This window comes from Coloeus monedula (assembly GCF_965178545.1).
Source record: "Coloeus monedula genome assembly, chromosome: 1".
NCBI classification, from domain to species: domain Eukaryota; kingdom Metazoa; phylum Chordata; class Aves; order Passeriformes; family Corvidae; genus Coloeus; species Coloeus monedula.
This window is the reverse complement of record NC_138781.1, coordinates 50,788,560-50,809,664: the sequence shown is the minus strand read 5'-3', so window position 1 is coordinate 50,809,664 and position 21,105 is coordinate 50,788,560. Positions and strand designations below refer to the sequence as shown.

Genomic DNA, 21,105 nt, shown 5'->3' with positions numbered 1-21,105 from the left:
CCTACCTTCTCCCTTCTCTTAGTCTGATATTCCTCCTGCAATACCTCCACTCTGTGTTTTAAGTTCCAGTCCCAGTTTTCTCCATCTACAGCTTGTCAGCCTAGAGTGGGAGAAAAATGCCTGTAGGATCAATACGTTCAAACCACTTGAGGAAAGAATTGTGACAATGTACCAAAGAAATTTTGAGGCATAGTGACTGATAAAAGTTCCTAGCAAGAAACTGTAATAATGTGTGTAAAGTGGATTTTTATACAGTATTTCCTTAGGGACCCCCTTTCTTATCAAAAGATATCATTTTATGATAAATATCATTATTTATGTTGAGCAAAGCATTTCTATTGTACTCTTAATAAAAAGTCTTTTTCCCCTGAAAGTGCTTTGGGATGAATGTATACTAGAGTGCAAAAACATGATTTTATCTTTATAGGAATTTCTCATGAATAGTCTTTGAAAATGTGTCTCTCAAGGTGCAGATTCTCCCATTCTCTCTGCATTGTTTGTATTTATCCTCTCACCAATAACATTTGCAGCCAAGGATTTCTGCAAAGTCAAATCATACCATTTTGAATTAAATGTAAAATCCTTTGAGATGGACCTCTTCAGCAGGATGGATGTAGCTCTAAATAAAAATAGCTTCATTTTGTTTCAATAAGAAGGTGATGAAGGTTCCATCTAAACCCACCCGCCTATCTGACCCTGCAGTCACACCCAGTAGCAGCAGTCCTTCTTGCAGCCTTGGGGCTGGACTATGCTGGATAAACCCACAAACAACACCAATACTAAGAACTCTGAAATGTCTGACTGGTCACATACAGCTGAAAATTACTTCCCTGTAAAACCAAACCAGCACTTTGGTTATGCGCTCCCTCAGTTAAGGATTTAACTCAGAGTGTCCCAGCATTGCAGACCAAGTCTATGTCAAATTGCATTTCATGGTTTCAGGTTTTCAAGATAATTAAAAGGATATAAATATAATACTGAAAAATGTATAGCTGTTTCATATAGCAGCTCCTACTCTTATTTACTTTATTGCAATATTAATCATAATAATATACTGTATTGGTCTCATTTGGTGAAGCGAAGTGGCTGGGAAGCCTTTCTCACTGAAGAGAGATTTGTCTGCAATAGTACTTGAATTTTGTAGCTCTCACACTCACAGCAATTTTACTAGTCACATGTTCTTCATTTTTTAAGCTAATAAATTTGGTAATATTCAGAGAATGTAAAGCAAGAGATCTAAAATACTAATTTAAGCTACAAAGACATGCAAGCATTTCTACAAGGTTATTCAGGGCAGCTAAATTAGCTCCTGAACAGAGATTGTATTAATGTATTCCTGACTTTTTGTCTGAGTCCCACTTGTGTCATGTGAGTTTATTCAGCACATGGAATAAAATCTTTTTTGAGGGTCTGCCAGCAGCTAGCATATCTGTAGCTCCCAGGAAAAGAAAATGGAGATATCCAGGTACATCTGCAAGTAGAAAAGCATATACAAAGTCCATCTGGACCCTGTATTAAGAGATTATTGACAAAGCACTCATGCATCTAGACTATAAGCAGCCCTAATATTTGAGGGAGCTCTTTCAAAAGTGAGAGATAAAGAGACCTGAGACCATGAATGAAAATAAAATTTGAGACCTTTTTTATCTGTGCTGCTTTAGCACTAGGTATGTTTTTGAGAACAACCTTGCAAATAATGAGCAGGTATTTCTTGCCCAGGCAGGTTTATGATATGAAGATATTATTGACATTTCTATAGAAATCTTTAGTAACACTCAACCTGGAAATTACTGGTTTTTATAAGTAGGGTAAATAGTAATACATGTTGAAAACTATCTGATCTAGCCTAACTGGTTAATTTACAAACCCATATCTGTTTTATCAATGCCCATTTCTTCCCATTTTCACTGTTCACATGTGTGTTTATACATATACACACACAAAATCTCAATTACAACTTTCCTCCTGGGATGCATTGAAGTAAATGGAAAGTGGCTTCTTTTTCCAAATACTCTGCATCCTTGAGAGAGGCAGAATTAAATGGAGGGTATGGAATGGTACTATGGAAGGCAAGAGTATGCATGTATTTATATGGAAAGATGTTCAATTTAAATTTTAATAGAAATTAATAATTACACAAATAATAAAACATCTGATGTGGGTGTGGGCCAGTAGTGTAATATATAAGCATAGCTGAGCTTCTGAAGCTTCAGCCATCCTCATTCATATTCATCCAGTGCTAACCAGACAAATAATAACCTTATCACCTACTTTAGTAATCAAACAATGGAAAACCAACATCTGGGACTTTTGACTGAAATAGAAAGTAGTTTATTATTGTGTTTATTAGCTGGAGTATGAAGGACTCAGATGTGGTGACATAATGAGTGATATTCTCTAACAAATTTCTGAAATTGGATACATAAGCATTGTGATGAAACTAGAATGAGCTGTTTCAGTCTCTCATTGGCTCACTGTATCACCTATATCTTCGTCATAGAATTATTATAGCATGGCCTGGGTTGGAAGAGACCTTAAAGATCATCTAGTTCCAACATCCCTGCTGTGGACAGGGGCACCTTCCACTAGACCAGGTTGCTCAGAACCCCATTCAGCCTGTCCTTGAACACTTCCAGGGATGGGGCATACATGGCTTCTCTGGGCAACCTGTTCCAGTGCCTCATCACCCTCACAGTAAAGAATTTCTTTCTAATATCTAATCTAAACCTACTGTCTATCAGTTTGAAGCCATTCCTCCTTGTCCTGTTACTGAATGCCCTTGTAAGAAGTCCCTTTTCACCTTTCTTGTACCTCTTCAGGTACTGAAAGGCAGCAATTAGGTCACCCCAAAGCCTTCTCTTATGAATCTTATGATCTTCTTATTAAGAGAATCTTACCTGCTCTTTTATCTTATGACTTATTTTTGCATGGTAAAGCTACCTTGCACTGAATTTGACTGTCATTGTAGCTAAAGTACAGTAATAGTTCGTGGATGTTATTAATTATTATATTTCTCCAGGGGGAAAGTACTAGGGGACTATTAGGTGCATATGTTAATTTTGTCTGTATTGCTTAGCTTCATTTACTGGCTTTTTCCTGTGATATATATTAATAGACTTCTAATAGACATGGCTACATTTTCAGAAGGAGGGGGTGTAGCTGTGTAGAATAATTTTGAAGATAGGTAAGCCACACGTGAAGCAAAATATGAAAGCAAAACACGTGCCTGAACTGAGGCAGTCACCAAATTAGTGTTTTGCCCCTGTCTCTGATCTCCCATGAGTTCAGTGTTACTATACTAAACATATAATAACAACACATTTGAGTATGACTGGATATGATAAATTCAGAGCTTGGGAATAAATTTACCATTAACATGCTCTATTTTCTGAAATCTGAACACCATGCCCAGAAAAACAAAAAATGAGGTAGCAAGCGTCAAGGTTCTTGCTTGATTCTTGGGGTTCTTCCTTCAGCATAGACAGCACTGTAGCATATATGGACATTAAAATCTTCACCTTTTCCAACAGCCTCAGGGGAGCACTGAAACATGTCTTTCCTGTCTATCCTCTGCAGGGAATTACTGGAACGCAGCTTCTTTCATTACTTCATCATCTTACCTCCACTTCTCCACCTTCCAAGGGGAAACCAGTGCAGACATCTCTTTCTACTTCAAAACGTCGGCCTCAGATGGGGTGTTTCTTGAGAATCTGGGGAACACTGACTTCATCAAACTGGAGTTGAAATGTAAGTATACGCTTCCTATTACTATTCTTGGCACCTGAATTGGGTTTATGTTGAGTAGGTTTAAAAAAATGTTTACCATTCAGTAAAATGTGTAAGCTCTCTAAATCCTGGAAAAACTCCCAAATCAAGCTGCTTGACATATTTTCAAATTGCCTTTTGTGAGAGGAGTGCTTGAAGTATATTGGGATTGTTTATTGAGGGGAAAATACAAAGAAGAATAGAACTGGTAACATCAATTACAAAAATGACACTGACCTGAAAAGGGGTTTCAAAATTGCATGTCAGAATTATTCCTTAAAAATTTATATCTTCAGCTCTGTGTGTTTTTCTATTTTACTTCATGGTTGCTTTGGAAACAGAGGGAAGAAAGAAAAAAAAGAGACCATCCTAATCAGCACTGCAAGGAGCCAAAGAGCTGAAAACTTGCATATGATATTTAAAAGCCATAAAAAATCCCATAAAAATAAATCTTTATCAGCATTATCCGTTAATAAAATCGCTGATCTGAGAAAGAGGGTATAATGATACCAAGAGGCAAGTCAATTTTATTATTTAAACCATTTTTAATGGCCCAGGGGCAAACTTTCCAAAGAAGGTGCTGAAATCCTCAGCCACACCTGAATTCTGCTTAGTGGAATTGAAGCAGTTGAATTAGTGGGAAACATGTTTTATGCCTCCTTTGTTCTCCCTTGACCCTGCCATGAACGGGAGCAGCAAGAGGCCCTCTGTGAGATGTGTGGCTGTTATTACAGCCTCTAGCAACACATTACAGCCTCCCTGCTCTCCAGCTCTGGGGCACTGGGAAAAGCATGTGGGCTTCCTTTTGCTGCAGCAGCTACTCATGGATGCCAAGGACCCAGATCTAAATGTTGATGCACAAAAGTCAGTGAGTCATTAATGTTGAAAGTGAAGCAATTGGCTTATGGACCCTAAGTAATCTATTTTTTATGCAGATTAGATGTATAGACATCTAATTTTTAAACAAACGGCCATTTTCAACACTTTCCAAAGTTTAAACACAAAAATCAGAATGTAGAAATTTAGGAATCATCAAGAGGCTCCTTTAAAATGCATTTAAATTTTTCCCTCCAGGAAAATAAAATGCCAAGTTCCATTTGGGTGCCTTTTTTTCTTTCTTTCTACAACAAATATAGTTCATGTTGATTAATCCAATTTCTCTAATCTGCAAGTTGCGCAAATCAAAATAGCTCCTATTGAGTCACAGGGAATAGTCTTACTTGCTTTACCAAGGGGCAAAGCCTTTTAATAGTAAAGTGGCAGCTACTTCTAATTTCCCTTTGAACTTAAGTAGTACTTACAGTCAGCTGAGGTGGGCATCTTCAGAGCTTCTTGCTCTTCTACTTTATGGAAGGTGTTCTCAGCCACTGCAATCAGACCAACCATGCTGTTGCTCGCTTAGCTAAAAAGTGACAATATCAGTGTATAAAGGTGACTTGACAGCAAAAAAGTTATTTTTAACTTGGTTCATGGGAAATAATAATCATGCTGCAGTGGCTCTCTGAATAGATGTATGAGTTCAAGAAAGTGGCAGTGTTCTCAGAGTACCATTAAACAGGACTTTAATTTTAAACCTATGCTTGAGATCCGCTGACTTTTCTGCGACCTGGCATATGCATAAATTCAACCTCTGCCTCATGTCCCTGAATCTAAACTTTAGATTATAAATTCTTGATGGAAGAAGTTGAAATATCATCCGGAAGACATAAAACAACTGTAAGAACTATGCAGACTGTATTTGCTAAAAAGTACAAAGCAGATCATTCAATATCACTGCATTCACTCTACCCGTTCTCTCTGGAAACTATTGCTTGAAATTTTCAGAGCCCCGGGAGAAGGCCTTTCTATGACTTAAGTGTTCTACAGGTCACAGCTGAAAAAGCTTTGAACACTGTGGGTTTAGTAACAAAGAGAAACTCACCGTCTCTTCTGAATTACACATTTATTAATGAATGTTTGTTTTACATATTTTTCAGGGGTGTTTTGTTCTAGTCTGCACTTACAGTTTTCTGGAATTCATTTAAATGAAAAGTTAAGTTTCAGAATTTCAGAGGTACCTTACATGGCTGTACAGTTGACCCTGCTGCTTCTTAAAAGTCTGTTTCCCCTTTACAGAAGTCCTGTAAAATTAATATGTGAATTCATTTCTTAATAGGAACATAAATTTAAGTTAGTAAGGTAATTACAGAATTATCACCAAACTGAAGAAGCTTTCCTATGGCAAGCTGCTTTTTAGCTAGCCCATCACATTCTCTAATAGAACAGCTATTTTGTATTTAAGGTTTTTTACACAATGACCATCACCACATATTTATTGAAAGCTATTGTGCTTCACCCAGTGGATTGCTTTTGTCTGTTCATTGCCTTCTCATACACGTACAGTTCTCATTGGAGAAGGATGACTTCCTACAAAGCCTCTTCTTGATTTCTTTACTTTTTACCGTTCCAAAAGGAAAATGCTAAAATCAGTGTCCTGCAAGTACAAATTCTATATCCTTTTTCCCTTATGTGTAAAATACCTGTGTGTACCTATAACATATGGTTAATGATGTATAAGCTTAGCTCTAGAGACCAGGAACTGAAAGGTTCTACAGTATCCAGTGTTTTAATCAGCTTGCTGCACTTGGTGAGAGCATTAGGGAAGCAAATCATTCAGTCTATTAAAATTCTTAGCTTCAAGTCTTTAGAAAGGAGTTTGCATGTTTTATTCTGAACACAAAAGTTGTTACTAGGAACACTCATTAAATTATTTTACTGTCATGCTGTCTTTGAGTCTAATAATTCTTAAGTCTTATGTTGTCTTGGGGTCTAATTGCCCAGATTTTCTAACTCTCCGGATTCATATGAAAAAGAGGTGACATTTGCAGTATTTTGAAGAGTAACTTCATGTGCCTTCAGCAAAGCCCCAGATTGCCATCTCTGAGGAGAGGGGGGATACAGGAAGGAAGGGAAGACCGTGTTTCTCTGATTTCAGAAACAGCTTTTCCAAACAGCTGACAAGGAAGTCTGTCAAGAAAAAAACAGGGATAAAATGCTACTATGAATGTGGCTGAAGTCATTAGCTATTCCATTTATCAAGCAACTCCTCTGGCAGGCTTGTACTTGTCACCATTCATGGAGCAGCTGACAGAGATGTAGAATTACCTGAAGCCTCAGTTTTTACATACACCAATAAATCTATTTTCATAGCTGGCTAGTCAGCTGACAATGGCTAGGATTGCTTAGAAAGGTGGTAGTTGAATAAGGTATTAATTTTTCTGTAAGGCAGGGCTTCCAGAAACCATTCATATCTGGTCAAAATTTCCAGATGTTTTTAAAATTAAAACTGGTTTTTAGAGTGAGAAAGAGAGGATGCTTTCTCTTTTAGAGCTTTCCTACATGGTTTTGTACATCTATGAAATATGGACTTGAGGACTTTAGTGTTATGACTATGAAAATGAAGCTACTTCATACCTGAGATGTTTGTCAAATAGATCACATTTGAATTTTCTGTTTGAGAGATATCACAAGTTTTGGAAAAGATGTATTCCTGAAAGCAAATTTTGAAGGGGCATATTTGTGGTAATTTGGGAAGAAGCATGTATCATCACTGTTTCCAGAAAACTGTCTCAATGACACTGTCAAATAATTCTAATGAAAAAGACATTCTGCTCACTTCTGTAGCTCCTCTCACCCAGCACCTCCAAGCATGTCACAGACCCTAATGAATTGTGTCTCACTGTTACTGTTCTGAAGTAAGTAAATAGCAAGTCACTTTAGCAACAGAAAAGAAAAAAAATGAGGCTTAGAGATAAAGGTCAGCTTGTGTTTGATCCTGGCATTAACATGTAAGAGAGGAAAGATCTTTCTTATTATTTTTTGTAAAATGCTAGGAACATTTATAACCACTGCATTCAGGGATGCTACTTGGCTGATAACCCCTAAAAGTGCCCTAAAAGTCTCCCCAAGGAGTGATCACTGAACTTGGCAGCTGTGAAAGGGATCATATGGAGTAGCTTGCTAATGAGAGCAGTGGCATGGCTTCAGGATGGGCGTACTTGCTCTGTGGACAGAGGATACTCACAGGAGTCTAACACCTGACACTTGCACATGGAAAGTCCCGTGCTGCTTCTGGTGCTCAGCTGTTTCTACACTAGTTGGTTGAGACATAAGTAACTCCTCTAGAATCAGACAAGAAACAGTGACAGACTAGGGACCATGATTCCCATGGCTGCTTGCTTCTGCCCAGACAGCATTCATTCCTCCATACTGAATGCTCTAACATGACTGATTTATATATTTTCTTACAAATTTTAATAATACCATCACGTCTTTCTCCAGAGGCATCCTAAAATGCAATTCTACCATATGAATGAGTTTTCCACATGATGCTCAAAGTCCCACATGTTAAAGTAAATGCAGCTTACGTTTTCCACTGCTTGGTTTTTCACCTCAGTAGGGAAACTGGTGTGGCCTTCATTTTTCTTTTTAATTGAGTTGTTATTTTGTTTTCCTAGAAGAAGGTCACTTTTCTGTAAAACACTGCCCTAGGAAAGCATGTAGCATTAGCCACATGTCAAAGAATGCATAGGACACTGAGGAATCTCTTCATCTCAGAGGCCCACAAGAAGTTATTAAATTAAATGGAAAAACATTCCATTTCTTCAGGGAAATTTATGACCCAAAGGTTTTTACAGCAGTGCTTGCAAATTCTCTTCCTACTCCAGGACAATATGAAGGCTTCAAACAAACAAAAAGAAAACCTGGTCTGAAGAACTGCAAGCACCATTCTTTGAAAGACAAGATTCTGTTTCAGATGAGGCAGGTGATGAAGAAATGCCTGATATTCAACACAGCAATTGATGACTCATCTGAGAAGACCAGTTCCACCTCTGTCCCAAATTTTCCACCTCAGTTCCAAATTAGCAGATGGGGATGGGTGCCCAGCCTGTCACGTGTGAGAGCAAGCCAAAGGCAGCAAATAAACATTCCAGCTGGGGAACGGGCTCAAACTGACCAGTAGAAAATCTTAGGCACGGGGCTGTGGGGAAATGAATGCCATCAGTAACTCTTCTGTAACTGGCTTGGACTCCGTCAGATTATAGTTACAGGTTGCTTTACTTTGGTCTCCTTCAATGTCAGTATGGCATTCATGACCTTTCACTACACAGTGCATCCCCTCAGCATTACCACTCTCCTTTCAAGGGTGATTGGACGCCTCTCTCATTGCCATAAATGCCACTTTAAAAGTCATTTTATGTGCAGTGTCTTATAAATCAGTTACAGCTCACACAAAGTTCAAGGTGGGAACTGGTTGGCATTCAAAGAGCATGGCTGACTTTGCTTTGAACTAAAAACATGGAGCACATGGCAAACCATTGCTGGCACTACCACCCAGTAGTTCATCTCAGGTCTTTGTCCTTATTTCCAGTCTACTTCATGCTACTTGCTGACACTGCAGAGGCTTTGTTACCTTCTTCATGTGTGCTAATCATTTTTCTGCAGAAAGTAAACATCTACTACGCTACACAAAATTGCCAGATGTTATAGGCATATGACAGAAACAAACCCCCTGGGTCCTTGAATTTAGATCCTCACAGTCTCAGACAACCACAATGCATAACTTGTGTCTAGCTCCCTAAATGTATGCAACTCTCCACTGAAAATAGTTTGAATCTTTGCCAGCTGGACAACTGTTTCAGACTCACATCTCTGTTTTTCAGATGTCTTCTAATTCTTAACAGTTCGATTTGCATCTTTTCTTTATAGCCATGCATTCTTGTTTCAGTATTGTTCTTTGGCTGAACTAATTGTTTTCACCTCCTAGTATTTACTCTCCCCTTGTATATTTATGGTGCAATCATATCTTCTCTCAGCTTTTAATTGCTATATTAAGCAAGACAAACTCACATAATCTCTTTTCATAAGATACTTCCTCTTGTTCTGTTCTCTGGTTATGCTAATAAGGTTCTGCCTACTCATTGCACCTAGAATTCTTCTTTCTTAAACACAGGTAATCAAAACTATCCACATTAATTCTGATAATGGTTTACCAGTGCCCTCTACAATGACATTAATTCTTACGCTGCCCACTTGTCCTAGGAATTTTTGCCTGATTATACTGGGATACTGTTTGTTATGTATTATTTTCTGACCTCTCCAACTTTGTGTTACTGGCAAAAAAAAAAAAAAAAAAATAGCCATATACTGACTTCCTGTGCAAAGGTATTCATCATAATACTAAATGTTACTTGACCCAAACCAAATTAGAGGTCCTCTAATTTTCTGATGACCAATACTTCATCCATCTCATCAACAATCTCTGCAATTCTGTTTTCCATGTCTGCTCTTTTTGGAAGAAAATCAAATATGCTAAATCTGTAACAATTCTCTTCTTCCAAAAACCAGAGGGTCTTTTTGATCAAAGAAGGATCTCCATTGTGTTGACTTTGGTAAATCCATTATATGCTTTCATATTGTTTGTGTTCTGCCTCACATTAGTCTATTGATGTCTATTAGTCTAATGATGTCTATTTCACTTGCTGATTTTATTTGCAGTCTTATCTTGATCGACTGCAGGGTAAAATCTGGTCACTAAGTCACTAAAGTTATGGTAATTCCATTAGTTTACATATTCTTTGTAATTTCATGCAGTTTGAAGTAAAAAGTCACCAAAAAACTCTCATCATTTTATACCCTTATGCAGGCTGATGTGTACCAAAGGCAAACACAAATATCTCAGCTTCCCCATCTCAAGAATATATAGATTATGAGAGCATCCAGACAGTTCCTCCTGCAATTTCCACCTGGTGTTCTCATCTTAGGACAAACCTCTTTGCCCATCAGAAAGGAGGGGAGGGGGAGGACACACGCGACGACCTGACTGTCTTTTGTCACTGTCACGTTTCTCTTTAATCCAAAACATCAACACCATGCCATAAATTGAAATGCCATGCATGAGGAAATCTGAAAGGGTCCAACCAAGCTTCATTGTTTCCCGAGGCCATGTGGCCTGAATCCAATGCGTCCTCTGGTCCTAAATTATTTAGATACTTTTGAGAATCATTCTTGTTAGTGAATAAACAGAATCTTGGTACTCTGAAAACTACTTTTTTTCTTTAAGTCGAACTTCTTAGATAAAGTGCTGGCAATTGTTCAGTCTATTGAAATTCTAAATTAGTCTTTATTGGTTTTACCAAGGCAATTCAGTTTTAAGGTAGAAAAAGATTTTCTGTGACTAGACGATTAGATTTAATGAAAGTGGAGGTGTTTTTAATAATAATAAAATTGTATCCATGGTGCTTAAAATATTTATGCGGATGATTAATTCAAATTATGACAACAGACTGATTCAAGTAAATATAATTATTTTCTCCCTAGGTGTTTGTAGGTGGATGCTAAATATTCATATAGAGTTTTGGCCACAGATTTTCCTAACACTTTGCAGAATTTCATTATGGTTCAAATGGTAGTTTAAAAAAAATCAGTTTAAATCATGATGGAAATTAATTCATTTTCAAATCATGTTAAGTTTGGGCTCTTTCTTTCTATCTTGCCTAACTACAGTTGTTCTGAGGACAAGAAAAATGAATATTTCTGCTCACAACTTTTTGTTTAGAAACTTTGCACACATATAATTTCTTATGTTGTAAAAGGAAAGAAAAACTTCATGTAAAATTTTGTTTAAAAGTTAATAAAACTGTAATCTATTTTTTAAGAGCATGAACGGAGTTACTATCACAAGGCTGCCATAACACTATCTTGCATAATTTAGACTTTTTACATCCTCTTTATCTAAATGTCTTGACTTTGTTTTTGAAATAGAGCTTTTTGTCTCAAATCACTGCAGACAGCTCTCTGCTAGTATGAAATCTTAGAAACAAATGCTTTATAAATACATAAATCCTCTCACTCACCCTTTTATGTTTTCCACTGCTACAGCAGGAAACAGCAACAGGTCTCCTGTTGGCTTTACATTTCCTGAGACTCATACATACTCAAGCAGAATTGTTCGCAAAAGGTGGCTAAAGCAGGAGGTCCCTCACTCACACACTGCATCAAGTTTTCTACCTCTAATTACCATGAATTCTGAGAACATATTTTTGTACAACTTCATGATACTTCTGGTTTGCATTTTTAGTAGATACTTTTTCCTGCTGCAGGATAAAAAGCAAACAATACCAAAGATATCTTCTCCCATCTTGGGAAATCTACCCTGGATTTTGGCAACTATAAATTATTACAAGGATATATTCCAGAGCAGAAAATCTTTGACTCAAACTTTTGATAAAAGTTTGAGTCAGCTGGGACACAGTTAGCTGGGTCCATCCACCCTGCCCCCTCACACACACCCTTTTCATATACAGAGTTACTACACTAAAACTAAAATTGAGTCATATTTTTGGATGGCCCTGTTTTATTGTGGTAGTAAAGTGCATAGTGCAACAAAGTCCTTACCCTGATGGTGACCCTGGACAGCCACAGAGAAATAAATAGCCATGAAAAATTGCTTATAAAAGAGGCACTACAAATGAAAAACCTTATACAGCCAGGCAGAAAAATCAATAAATTCATATCATCATGAGCCCCTGCTCTGATGCAAAAGTTTTTCAGTAGCTGCCACCCAGGCACCTAAACACCTTTACAAGTCTTTGCCACAGTCCACAGCAGAACCTACAGCTAATAAACAAATTACAGAATAAGGAAAGCACCACAGAAGAAGAAAAGGACTCAGGGAATGTGCTTTCATAAAAGCACATCACAGAAGAGTGACAGTCTGGATCTCTAGTTTTCAAACCTGCACCAGGCTCTTACCACTTCTATAATGATGCACAATTTACAATTTTGACTGATTTTTATTACATTCAAATGTGACATATTCAAGAGGGCTGTTGATATCGTTGTCTATTTGTAAGCACTTAGACACATTGCTCAGCAGCTTCAGAACTGTGTTAAATTCATAGCTATTTTTCACAGTAAAATAAGCCACTCTCTCCTCTCCAAAAACCTCTCTGATGCTTTACCATGCTCAGACAAAATCTGATGTCATAAACATTACCACCTGCTTTTATATTGCCTTTCATCCAACAAAAATAACTACCAGTTACACAAAACCCTTTATATGCTGCATGGGAGAGCTCTGCTCTGATGTCTCTGCTTCCCCCTTGTTGTGCTGCCTTCTGGTGCATAGGACCAATTCAGTTTCATGGTAAAGTGCTGCAGTTAAAAGGATATAATGAAGTATATTATAACCCACTACAGACAGGAGAACACACATCTCCTCCCCTTTTCCACTCAGTGCACTGACTACGGTTCCCTTTGTGTGAATCATCTGTCACAAAATAGACCAGGAGATATTGCTGCTGTATTTTTTTTAAGCATTAGTAACTCTCATGAGATGAATCAACAGACCTTCAATGAGTCACTGTTCCTGTTCCTTCCTTCTTTCCAGGCAGCTAAGTAGTTATTGTAAGAGAGCTGGCTGGATGAGAGGTAGCACTGATCTGAAATTGTATTTATTGCCTTAAAATTAAAGCAAGTGGGTATTTTTTCAAGTCCTGCTCTAACCATTTAATGTTTGACTTTAAACAAGTTCTTTCACACATCTTTGGTTTGGTTCCCCAGTTATGCAGTATTTTTTTGTTCTTACTGCCCATGGCTGAAAATTGCTGCATCAACTAAAATACAACCATAAAAGTATGGGAGTTTCTTCCAAGTGCTTATCTACAAGACAGCTGCAGTGCAATTAGCATAACTGAAGTAATTAGTAAATAGTGATAATAAATAATTATCTTCTTAGGGCATATTTGACCTTTCCATGAGCTTTCATGAGAAAATTTGATACTTTCATTTAATGCAATTTTTTTTGTCCCCCAAAGCAATCAAATCTACTGTGTAGGAAGACTGGTATTTGTGTTTGATTGGTTCATTGGCAGTCGAGATTATTTGAAAGTGAGATAAAATAACTTAGTTATTACCAAAATCAAATCCCTCCTTATCTTTGTCCTTACACAGATATTTACTCATTATGAGAAAGGTATTCTACTGAGTTCTGGTTTCCCTTCATAATGAGCTCCAGTAAAGCTATGCGTTTCCAAATATTGCAAGTTGTGTAAGTGCTTGTGTGCCAGTAGAAAGGGAACTGCTGTCTGTCTACAAGGGAGAGAAGCCAGGACCTTTTTTTTTTTATTACCTTGCACCTGGAGAGTTTTTGGGCAGTTTCAGGTAGCCTGGGTGCAGTGTAGTACAGTACTTCTGAGTCAACTGGTATATATTGAATATTTAAGATTAAAACCTCAGGTGAGGATAATGAATTTCAAGGCTCAGCATGGATACAGTAGGCAAAGGTTATTACAGTAGAGAGAGTCTATTCCAACACAGGCAATGAAAGAACAAAAGAACAGCAAGTCATTCAGTCAGACAGACAGATATAGGAAAATATGTTTGAACAGTCATAAAATGAAATGATGAAAGAATTATTTTCACATGTTTAATTCCCATTAATCCAAAGATGCTTTGCTCCTGTAAACTGAAACTAGAATTTAGACTTATTGTCTGTCCAGTTGTTGAAATTACTGGTCCAGTAGTAAATCTTACAAAAAGAAGATATTGAAGTATCATGATGGAAGAAGGACAATAATGCATTAAAGTTCACCGCTTTTAAATATACAGCAAAACAATTTATTTGTGTGCAATCTTGTCTTACAATGTAACAACATAGTCATATGCATAAGAAAACAACAGCTCTTGCTGAATCAGGTCAACATTTCTCAGTAGATCTACTTCCCTGTCCATTCTCAAAGAAATGTCACTGCAAGTTTACAGCTGCCAGATGTAGATACTGCACACAGCAGAGACTGAATCAAGTGCCTTCAGGCTACAGACCAAATGGTGGAGAAAATGAGGATCAAAAATATGAGTATAGATGCTTTAGGGGGTGCTCTTTCCTGAATTCAACAAAGCCTTTTCCCTTATTTTTCATTCTGATACGATTTTTTTTTTTGTGTGCAGGATACTTTGAAAATTTCAGGATAAAAACAAACTGAAAAGGTCATAAGAAACTTCAGACATTCTGAAGAGTTATGTATTCCTAATGAAATTGCACAGGAATTGAATAAATTCTCTTCGCCATAAATTAGTTTCTTTAGTCTTTGGGGAAAAAGCACACTTGGATTACTATTTGTATCACTTCTAAATATTGTGTTATAATTTCTTTCAAACCTTTAATGGTTAAAGCCATTCATCTAGACATGTTTTCATTCCTTTACCTTTCATTTAGAAGTTAATTTCCTTTCTCCTTTCTATACATGTTTCTAGACTTCCTATGACTGAAGGTAAAATGTGTTTTAAAATATTTCCTCCAGGCAGCAAGAATTACACTGAGAGAAATCGGTAATTCTGTTACAGAATGTCTGGAATCACTAGGATTTAAAACTAACTTTACAGTTATATCATCAGAATGGTAATGCAAATAAGAGTCAGGGTGTTTCCTTTTTTTGCAGGGAAGTATTATTTTACCAATACATATGGTAATCTCTCCTCCCACACATCTCAGATCCTGAACATCTGGGTGGGGACTGGGGGAAAAAGTTGCTCTCGTTGCAACCCAACTCAGCTTCAAGATCACCTGAGGAACCTGAACAAACGCAGAGCCATGGGATTGACAAGATGCATCCCATGGTCCTGAGAGAATTTGCTACTGTAGTTGCCAAACTGTGCTCTGTGATATTTTAAATATCATGACACTCAGGCAAAGTCCCCAATTACTGGAAAAAGTTAAAGAGAACCCTGGAAGCTACTGGTCAGCCTTAACTCTCTGCCTGGTAAGATCACAGAACAGATCCTCCTGGAAGCTATGTCAAGGCATATACATGACAGGGAGGTGATTAGAGACAGCCAACACAGCTTCACCAAGAGAAAATTGTGCCTGGCTTATCATCAGCCAATTCTCTCAGGACTCTGGGAGAACATCTCGTTGGGTCCCATAGACTTATGCACATTCAGGTTCCTCAGATGGTCATGAACCTGATCTCTGCTTACAGTGGGAAGCACTTTTCTCCCCCAGTCCACATCCTGCTGTCCATCCACTCAAGAGGTGTGGGAAGAAAGGTTGTCATTGAAGACTTAAGCAAAATAGATGTTGAGTACCTCAGCCTTCTCATCCATTGTAACCAGGCTTCCACCAGTGTTCATCGGGGATGGGTGCACCTTCTTTGACCTTCCTTTTCTGATTTACAGACCTGTGGAAGCCCTTCCTGTTAGTCTTTGCATCCCTTGCCAGGGTGAGGTTCAGTTTCACCTTGGCCTTCCTCACCCCTCCCTACGCAGCTGCATTTCATGTCTGTACTCTTCCCAGGTTTCCTGTCCTTGTTTCCACTGTGTTGGCATCAGACCCAGATGGATTGGTCATTCTCTACAGAATATCAGCTTGTTCTAAGTTTCAGAGACACACTGAGCCTCACTTGTATTTTATCTTGTGGATGGATTTACTGTGAGAAGTGGGTCTTAAAAATTGTGAAACCAAAGCAATAGCTTTACTCATTCACTTTTCCTTCTCAATACTTACATGAATGACTGCATAAGATTCAAAAGAGTGTAAATTTTCATTTTTCTTTATTTTACTTGTAACCCACAGGCAAATGTAGAGTGTGTCTAGTCTGTACAATGAGTCCCTATGTTAGAGAGATACCTGAGCTATTTCTAAAGTATAGCACATCCACATAAATCAGCACTCAGCTATGCTGGGTTTGATCCTAGGGGCAGTATAGTCTCTCATTAGAACTAATTACTGTTGGCACAGCATCATGCTGATGCAGCTGTGCAGCTTCCAGAGCTGGTTCATTTGGCACTTAGCTCAGGGATCACTGAAGTCTTGGGCATGGATGTGCACTGTCATTTGGTCAAATGAATGAAGCTTCTGCTCATTAGTTCAAATGGACTTTTCATTTGGGAATTAGATAAATGATGAAACCATCCAGATGCTTAGTCCAATTATTGTAAATACAGTCATGATTTTTGACAACTACCTGATTATTAACAGACAGCCAAGCTACACAGTAATTCCTGTATTGCAGTCAGGCAACCTGGATCAACAATTTCTCTGTTATGTTGCTTTTGCAGCTTTAATTTTAAGTCATGTCCTTTGGGAAGTGGCCTCCTTAAAGCAGATCCTCTATTCCAATATGGCACTTCAGCATAGCATCTGTACCTCTTTCCACCTATTTTCTGCAGCCAGGAACAACCTACCAATGCTGTTTCCATGTCAGCATTGGCATGGCCTCTCTCAGCCCTGTGCAAATGAGGGCACCAGGGAAGGTAGTTTAGAGATGACTTTGTAAAACTATCTTTAAACTCAGATATCTAAGTGGGAAAGGTGGACAAGATAGTTACTTTCAAATCCTAGAATGGCTTCTTTTCTATCCAGAGTCTATTAAAGGCAGTGGGAAGGATTCCAATAACTACATATGTCAGGCCTGATCTTGACCATGGTGATAGAATTCATATAAAGATATATAGACCATTAGCTCTAGAAATATCTATCATATCTCTCTTTTGATTAAGTTTTCTTTCATTTTCAAGCATTTCACTGAATTCTGTCTACAGGTTCAGACAGCGAGCCCTTTGTCAGAGGTGTATTTACAAACTGTCCAAGAAGTTTGGCAGATGTTGCCCTTACAGAAATATAATATTTTCAAGCTGTTGTTTTCTCAGAACAAATATCTGTCTGGCAGATTCAGTTTACAGTTTATAGGTTATTGTTGTAACCGATTTTACAGCCAAGTGAGTGAACTCTGATTCCAGATGTAAGATGGCATTTATGTTCTAAGAATGGGATTTCAGAAGGATTCTAAAGAAGTTAGATACTCCTTCCTTTGATGTAAGTCAACTAAAACGTCAGTCCCATTTGAAGAGTATAAAAATACATTAGGGGAGGTAAAAGAAACAAAGTACGAGGGAGGACATGAAACTATGTGTTTCAAAGAAAGTATAATGGGGGAGAAGGAGAGAAACAGAGAGATGGGCATACCTTAGAGAGGTGGTTGGGGGGAGGGTTGTAATCCCTCTTACTTTTTTTTCACAGTTTATGTGTCTTGAGAACATCCACCTGCTGCTTAGCATCTTGTGAGTACCCACCCATCTGTTAACACCTCTTTCTTTGCTGGCAGCCTCATGATAACTAGAGATCCTAGCCTGAAATTCATCAACAAAGATCAAACTAGAAAACAGGGGAGAAAAAAAGATACTTGAAACACAAAGAGTTCAAGGAAAATGGGTGATCTAGCTGGTCACAGATCTTGAATGCCAGAAATGTCTCTCAGCTTGTTTAACCTGACCTTCTGCATAGCAAAGGACATAGAAGTGTTTGCTGCTTCCCCTGCAGCTGACGCTCAGAACTTGTGTTTAGCTAAAGCTTATCTACCAGAAAGCCTTGAAAGGGCCAAAGAAACATGGAATCCTACAGACAATGCAGTCGCAGAATCACTGAACCACAGAATCATAGAATACCAGGTTAGAAGGGCCCTCAAGGATCATTTGGTACAACCTTTCTTAACAAAAGCACAGTCTAGACAAGATGTCCTAGCACCCTGTCCAGCTGAATCTTAAAAGTGTCCAGTGTAGAGGAACCTACCACTTCCCTGGAGAGAATATCCCAGTAGCTGATAATTCTCATTGTGAAAACTTTTCCTCTTGTCTGTCCCCAAGAGTAACTTGTACCCATGATCCTTCATCTTTTCCATGTCACTTCCTATAAAAAGGATGGCTCCATCTTCTTTGTAGCCACCCTTTAAATACCAGAACAATGGTGATGAGGACTCCCCCAAGCCTTCTTTCTCAAAGCTAAAGAAACACAGTTTTCCCAGCCTTTCCTCCTATAGGCTTCCAAGTACTTTGATCATCTTTGTGGACCTTCTTATATCTGTCTTTGTTGAACTTCACAGGTTCTTGTTAGCCCACTCTTCCAGCCTATCCAGGTCTTCCTGCACAGTGGCTCAGTTGTATCCCTTCATTTTTATGGGCAAATGCCTCATAGATTTAAGATGAGGAAAAGGTGAGATCTCACTAGAGCTAAAGAAAACCACAGAAAAAAGAGTGAGAAGGGCATTTTGTTTGCCAAAGATGCTCTTCTGAACAGATGGCTGACAACATCATGAGACCTCAGAAAATTGAAATGATGAAAGAAACGTGTTCAGATTTAATTCTATGTAATTGTACAAGGCACAGAAAGGGTAAAACTAAGCCACAAGCCTCAGTGTATCAAGTGAATTTTTGTAGCAGGAGCACATAAAGAATTCACCCTTGTTCAGTTTTACAAAATTTTCATCTCAAAACCTTGTACCGACTGAATAAATTAAAAGCCACATTAATTTTTTTTTTTTTTTTTTTTTTTTTCATAATTAGGCAATTTCAGGCATTTGTTCGAAGTCTGATCCTTAGAAAAACTGGCTTGGGTTTTATGGTATTTGGTAGACTGAAAAATAAAATTATTATTAGGAAAAGTTATTTCATTACCTATAAAGTGACCATTAAAAATCTCTGGTCATTTTTTTGTGGCTCATTTCCTACACCTTTTTGAAAAAAGTCCTGTGCTGGCTCAGTCAGTCATTGTGAATAAATACATATGCACATGTATGTTAGATATTTTTTTAATCATCCTATTCAAATGTTTGACAGAATAATACCACTGTCACATCAATCAAAGATGTATTTGAGTCAAAGGGATTATATCATGCAAGGATTGTATGTGTAGACAGAGACTTAAAAGTATAACATACTAAGGGAAAAAAGCTAAATAATTGCCAGTCTTCTATATAAGAAGTTACACTGACCTTCTGAACACATTGGATGTTGTATTGGCTCCGGTTGGGATGGAGTTAGTTTTCTCCTCAGCATCCCATATGGTGGTGTTTTTTGGATTCGTGCCTAGAATAGCATTGATATCACACCAGTGTTTTGGCTATTGTTGAGCAGTGCTTGCACAGCACCAAAGCTTTTTCTCTGTCCCAGTCAGGAGACTGAGGTCAGCAAAGACATAGGAAAGGGACACAGCCAGGACAATTGATCATTGACCAAGAGGACAACAACTTGCTCAGCAGTAAAGCTGGCATAGAGGAAAAAGAAGGAGTAGGGGCAGCACAGTGTGCTCAAAGTCCTGTCCAACCTGACCTTGAACTTTTCATTCCCCAGCCTTGAAATTCAAGATACAAGAGATGTGGGAAGAGCAATTGCCAGTAAAAACTGAGACAAAAAGAATGTTGAGTACATCAGACTTCTGCCTGTCAGTTGTCATCAGGTCACCTGTCTCATTTTTGAGGGCGTGAAATTTGTCTTCATTTTCTGACTAAAATGCCTGTGGTCAGATATTCATCCATATCTGTGAAGACCTGCCATCTTACCTAGAAATGTCCCTGGTTGGAAAGTACTTGTTCCATAGAGTGAAAATGGAAGTAGGAATGAAGAGTCAGAACCAGCAACATAACTTACATGTGAGACATCCTGTTTGCAGCCTTTGCCCATCTGCGAAGTTCTTTTCATTGACATATTTCATGGTTTTTTAAATCCATCAGTAGCAAATACATTTCATTCACCTTTGGTATGAGAATCATGTTTTAGGCTGGTTAAGGAAGGATCAGGACAGTCCATAGATGCTGTGTTATCTTGTCTAACTTTCAGCATGTCAGTTGGTACATGCACTGAAATGGCCTGTTATGAGATTTCGTTGGAAGGCTATTCCTTCCCTGACTGTAAGATTAAACATAAAAATATAATATTAATTTATACAACTTGTACTCATTTCAAAGGGAGTGATTTTCTCCAAAAAGTGCAAATTTAATTACATGTCTTTTAGGCTGTGACACAAATTCTAGTTTAAAACCATGCACAAAGTTAGACTGTTCAGGCACCGAGCTTCTACTTGAAATATCTCTATTTGCCGATTTTCTTCACTTTCCCTTTTAGAAGAACAACTTTCCTTTAAAGAAATTAGAGGTACTTCTATCCAGAAGACCAAGAGCTTACAAACAAAGAAACATTCTTGTGGGGGTTTTCAAAAATTCTGAATGGATAATAGTCGAGGTACACAGTAGCAATATTGACAGTGTCATCAGTTGCCTCAGAATAAGAGAAAAAGTCTGCTAAGAGGTCCTTATTTTACAGTCTTGTAAACAGACAGCTTTTGGGAAGTAATTCAAGCCTGACAATGAAGAGATCTGAGGCGGTTCTTCAAAGCAAAATTAAAGGAGAATTATACATACACCCTTGAAAATAGACTTGAACACAACATACAATTTAAGTACTAGAGAGGTTTTCCTTTGCCTGGGTTTAGTGGCAGAACGACTGAAGTTAGAAAACATAAAAACATTA

At 38.0% G+C, this 21,105-nt stretch overlaps 1 protein-coding gene across 1 annotated transcript in view; it reads left to right on the top strand.

Annotated features, from left to right (window-relative positions):
* CNTNAP2 (contactin associated protein 2) overlaps window positions 1-21,105 on the top strand; it is a gene marked incomplete at its 5' end in the record, with an annotated part of 1,036,243 nt that overhangs the window by 919,350 nt on the left and 95,788 nt on the right. The window contains one exon of the mRNA XM_082287522.1: window positions 3,577-3,747. Coding sequence (XP_082143648.1) covers window positions 3,577-3,747 — 171 coding nt within the window. The remainder of the gene's footprint in view (window positions 1-3,576; window positions 3,748-21,105) is intronic.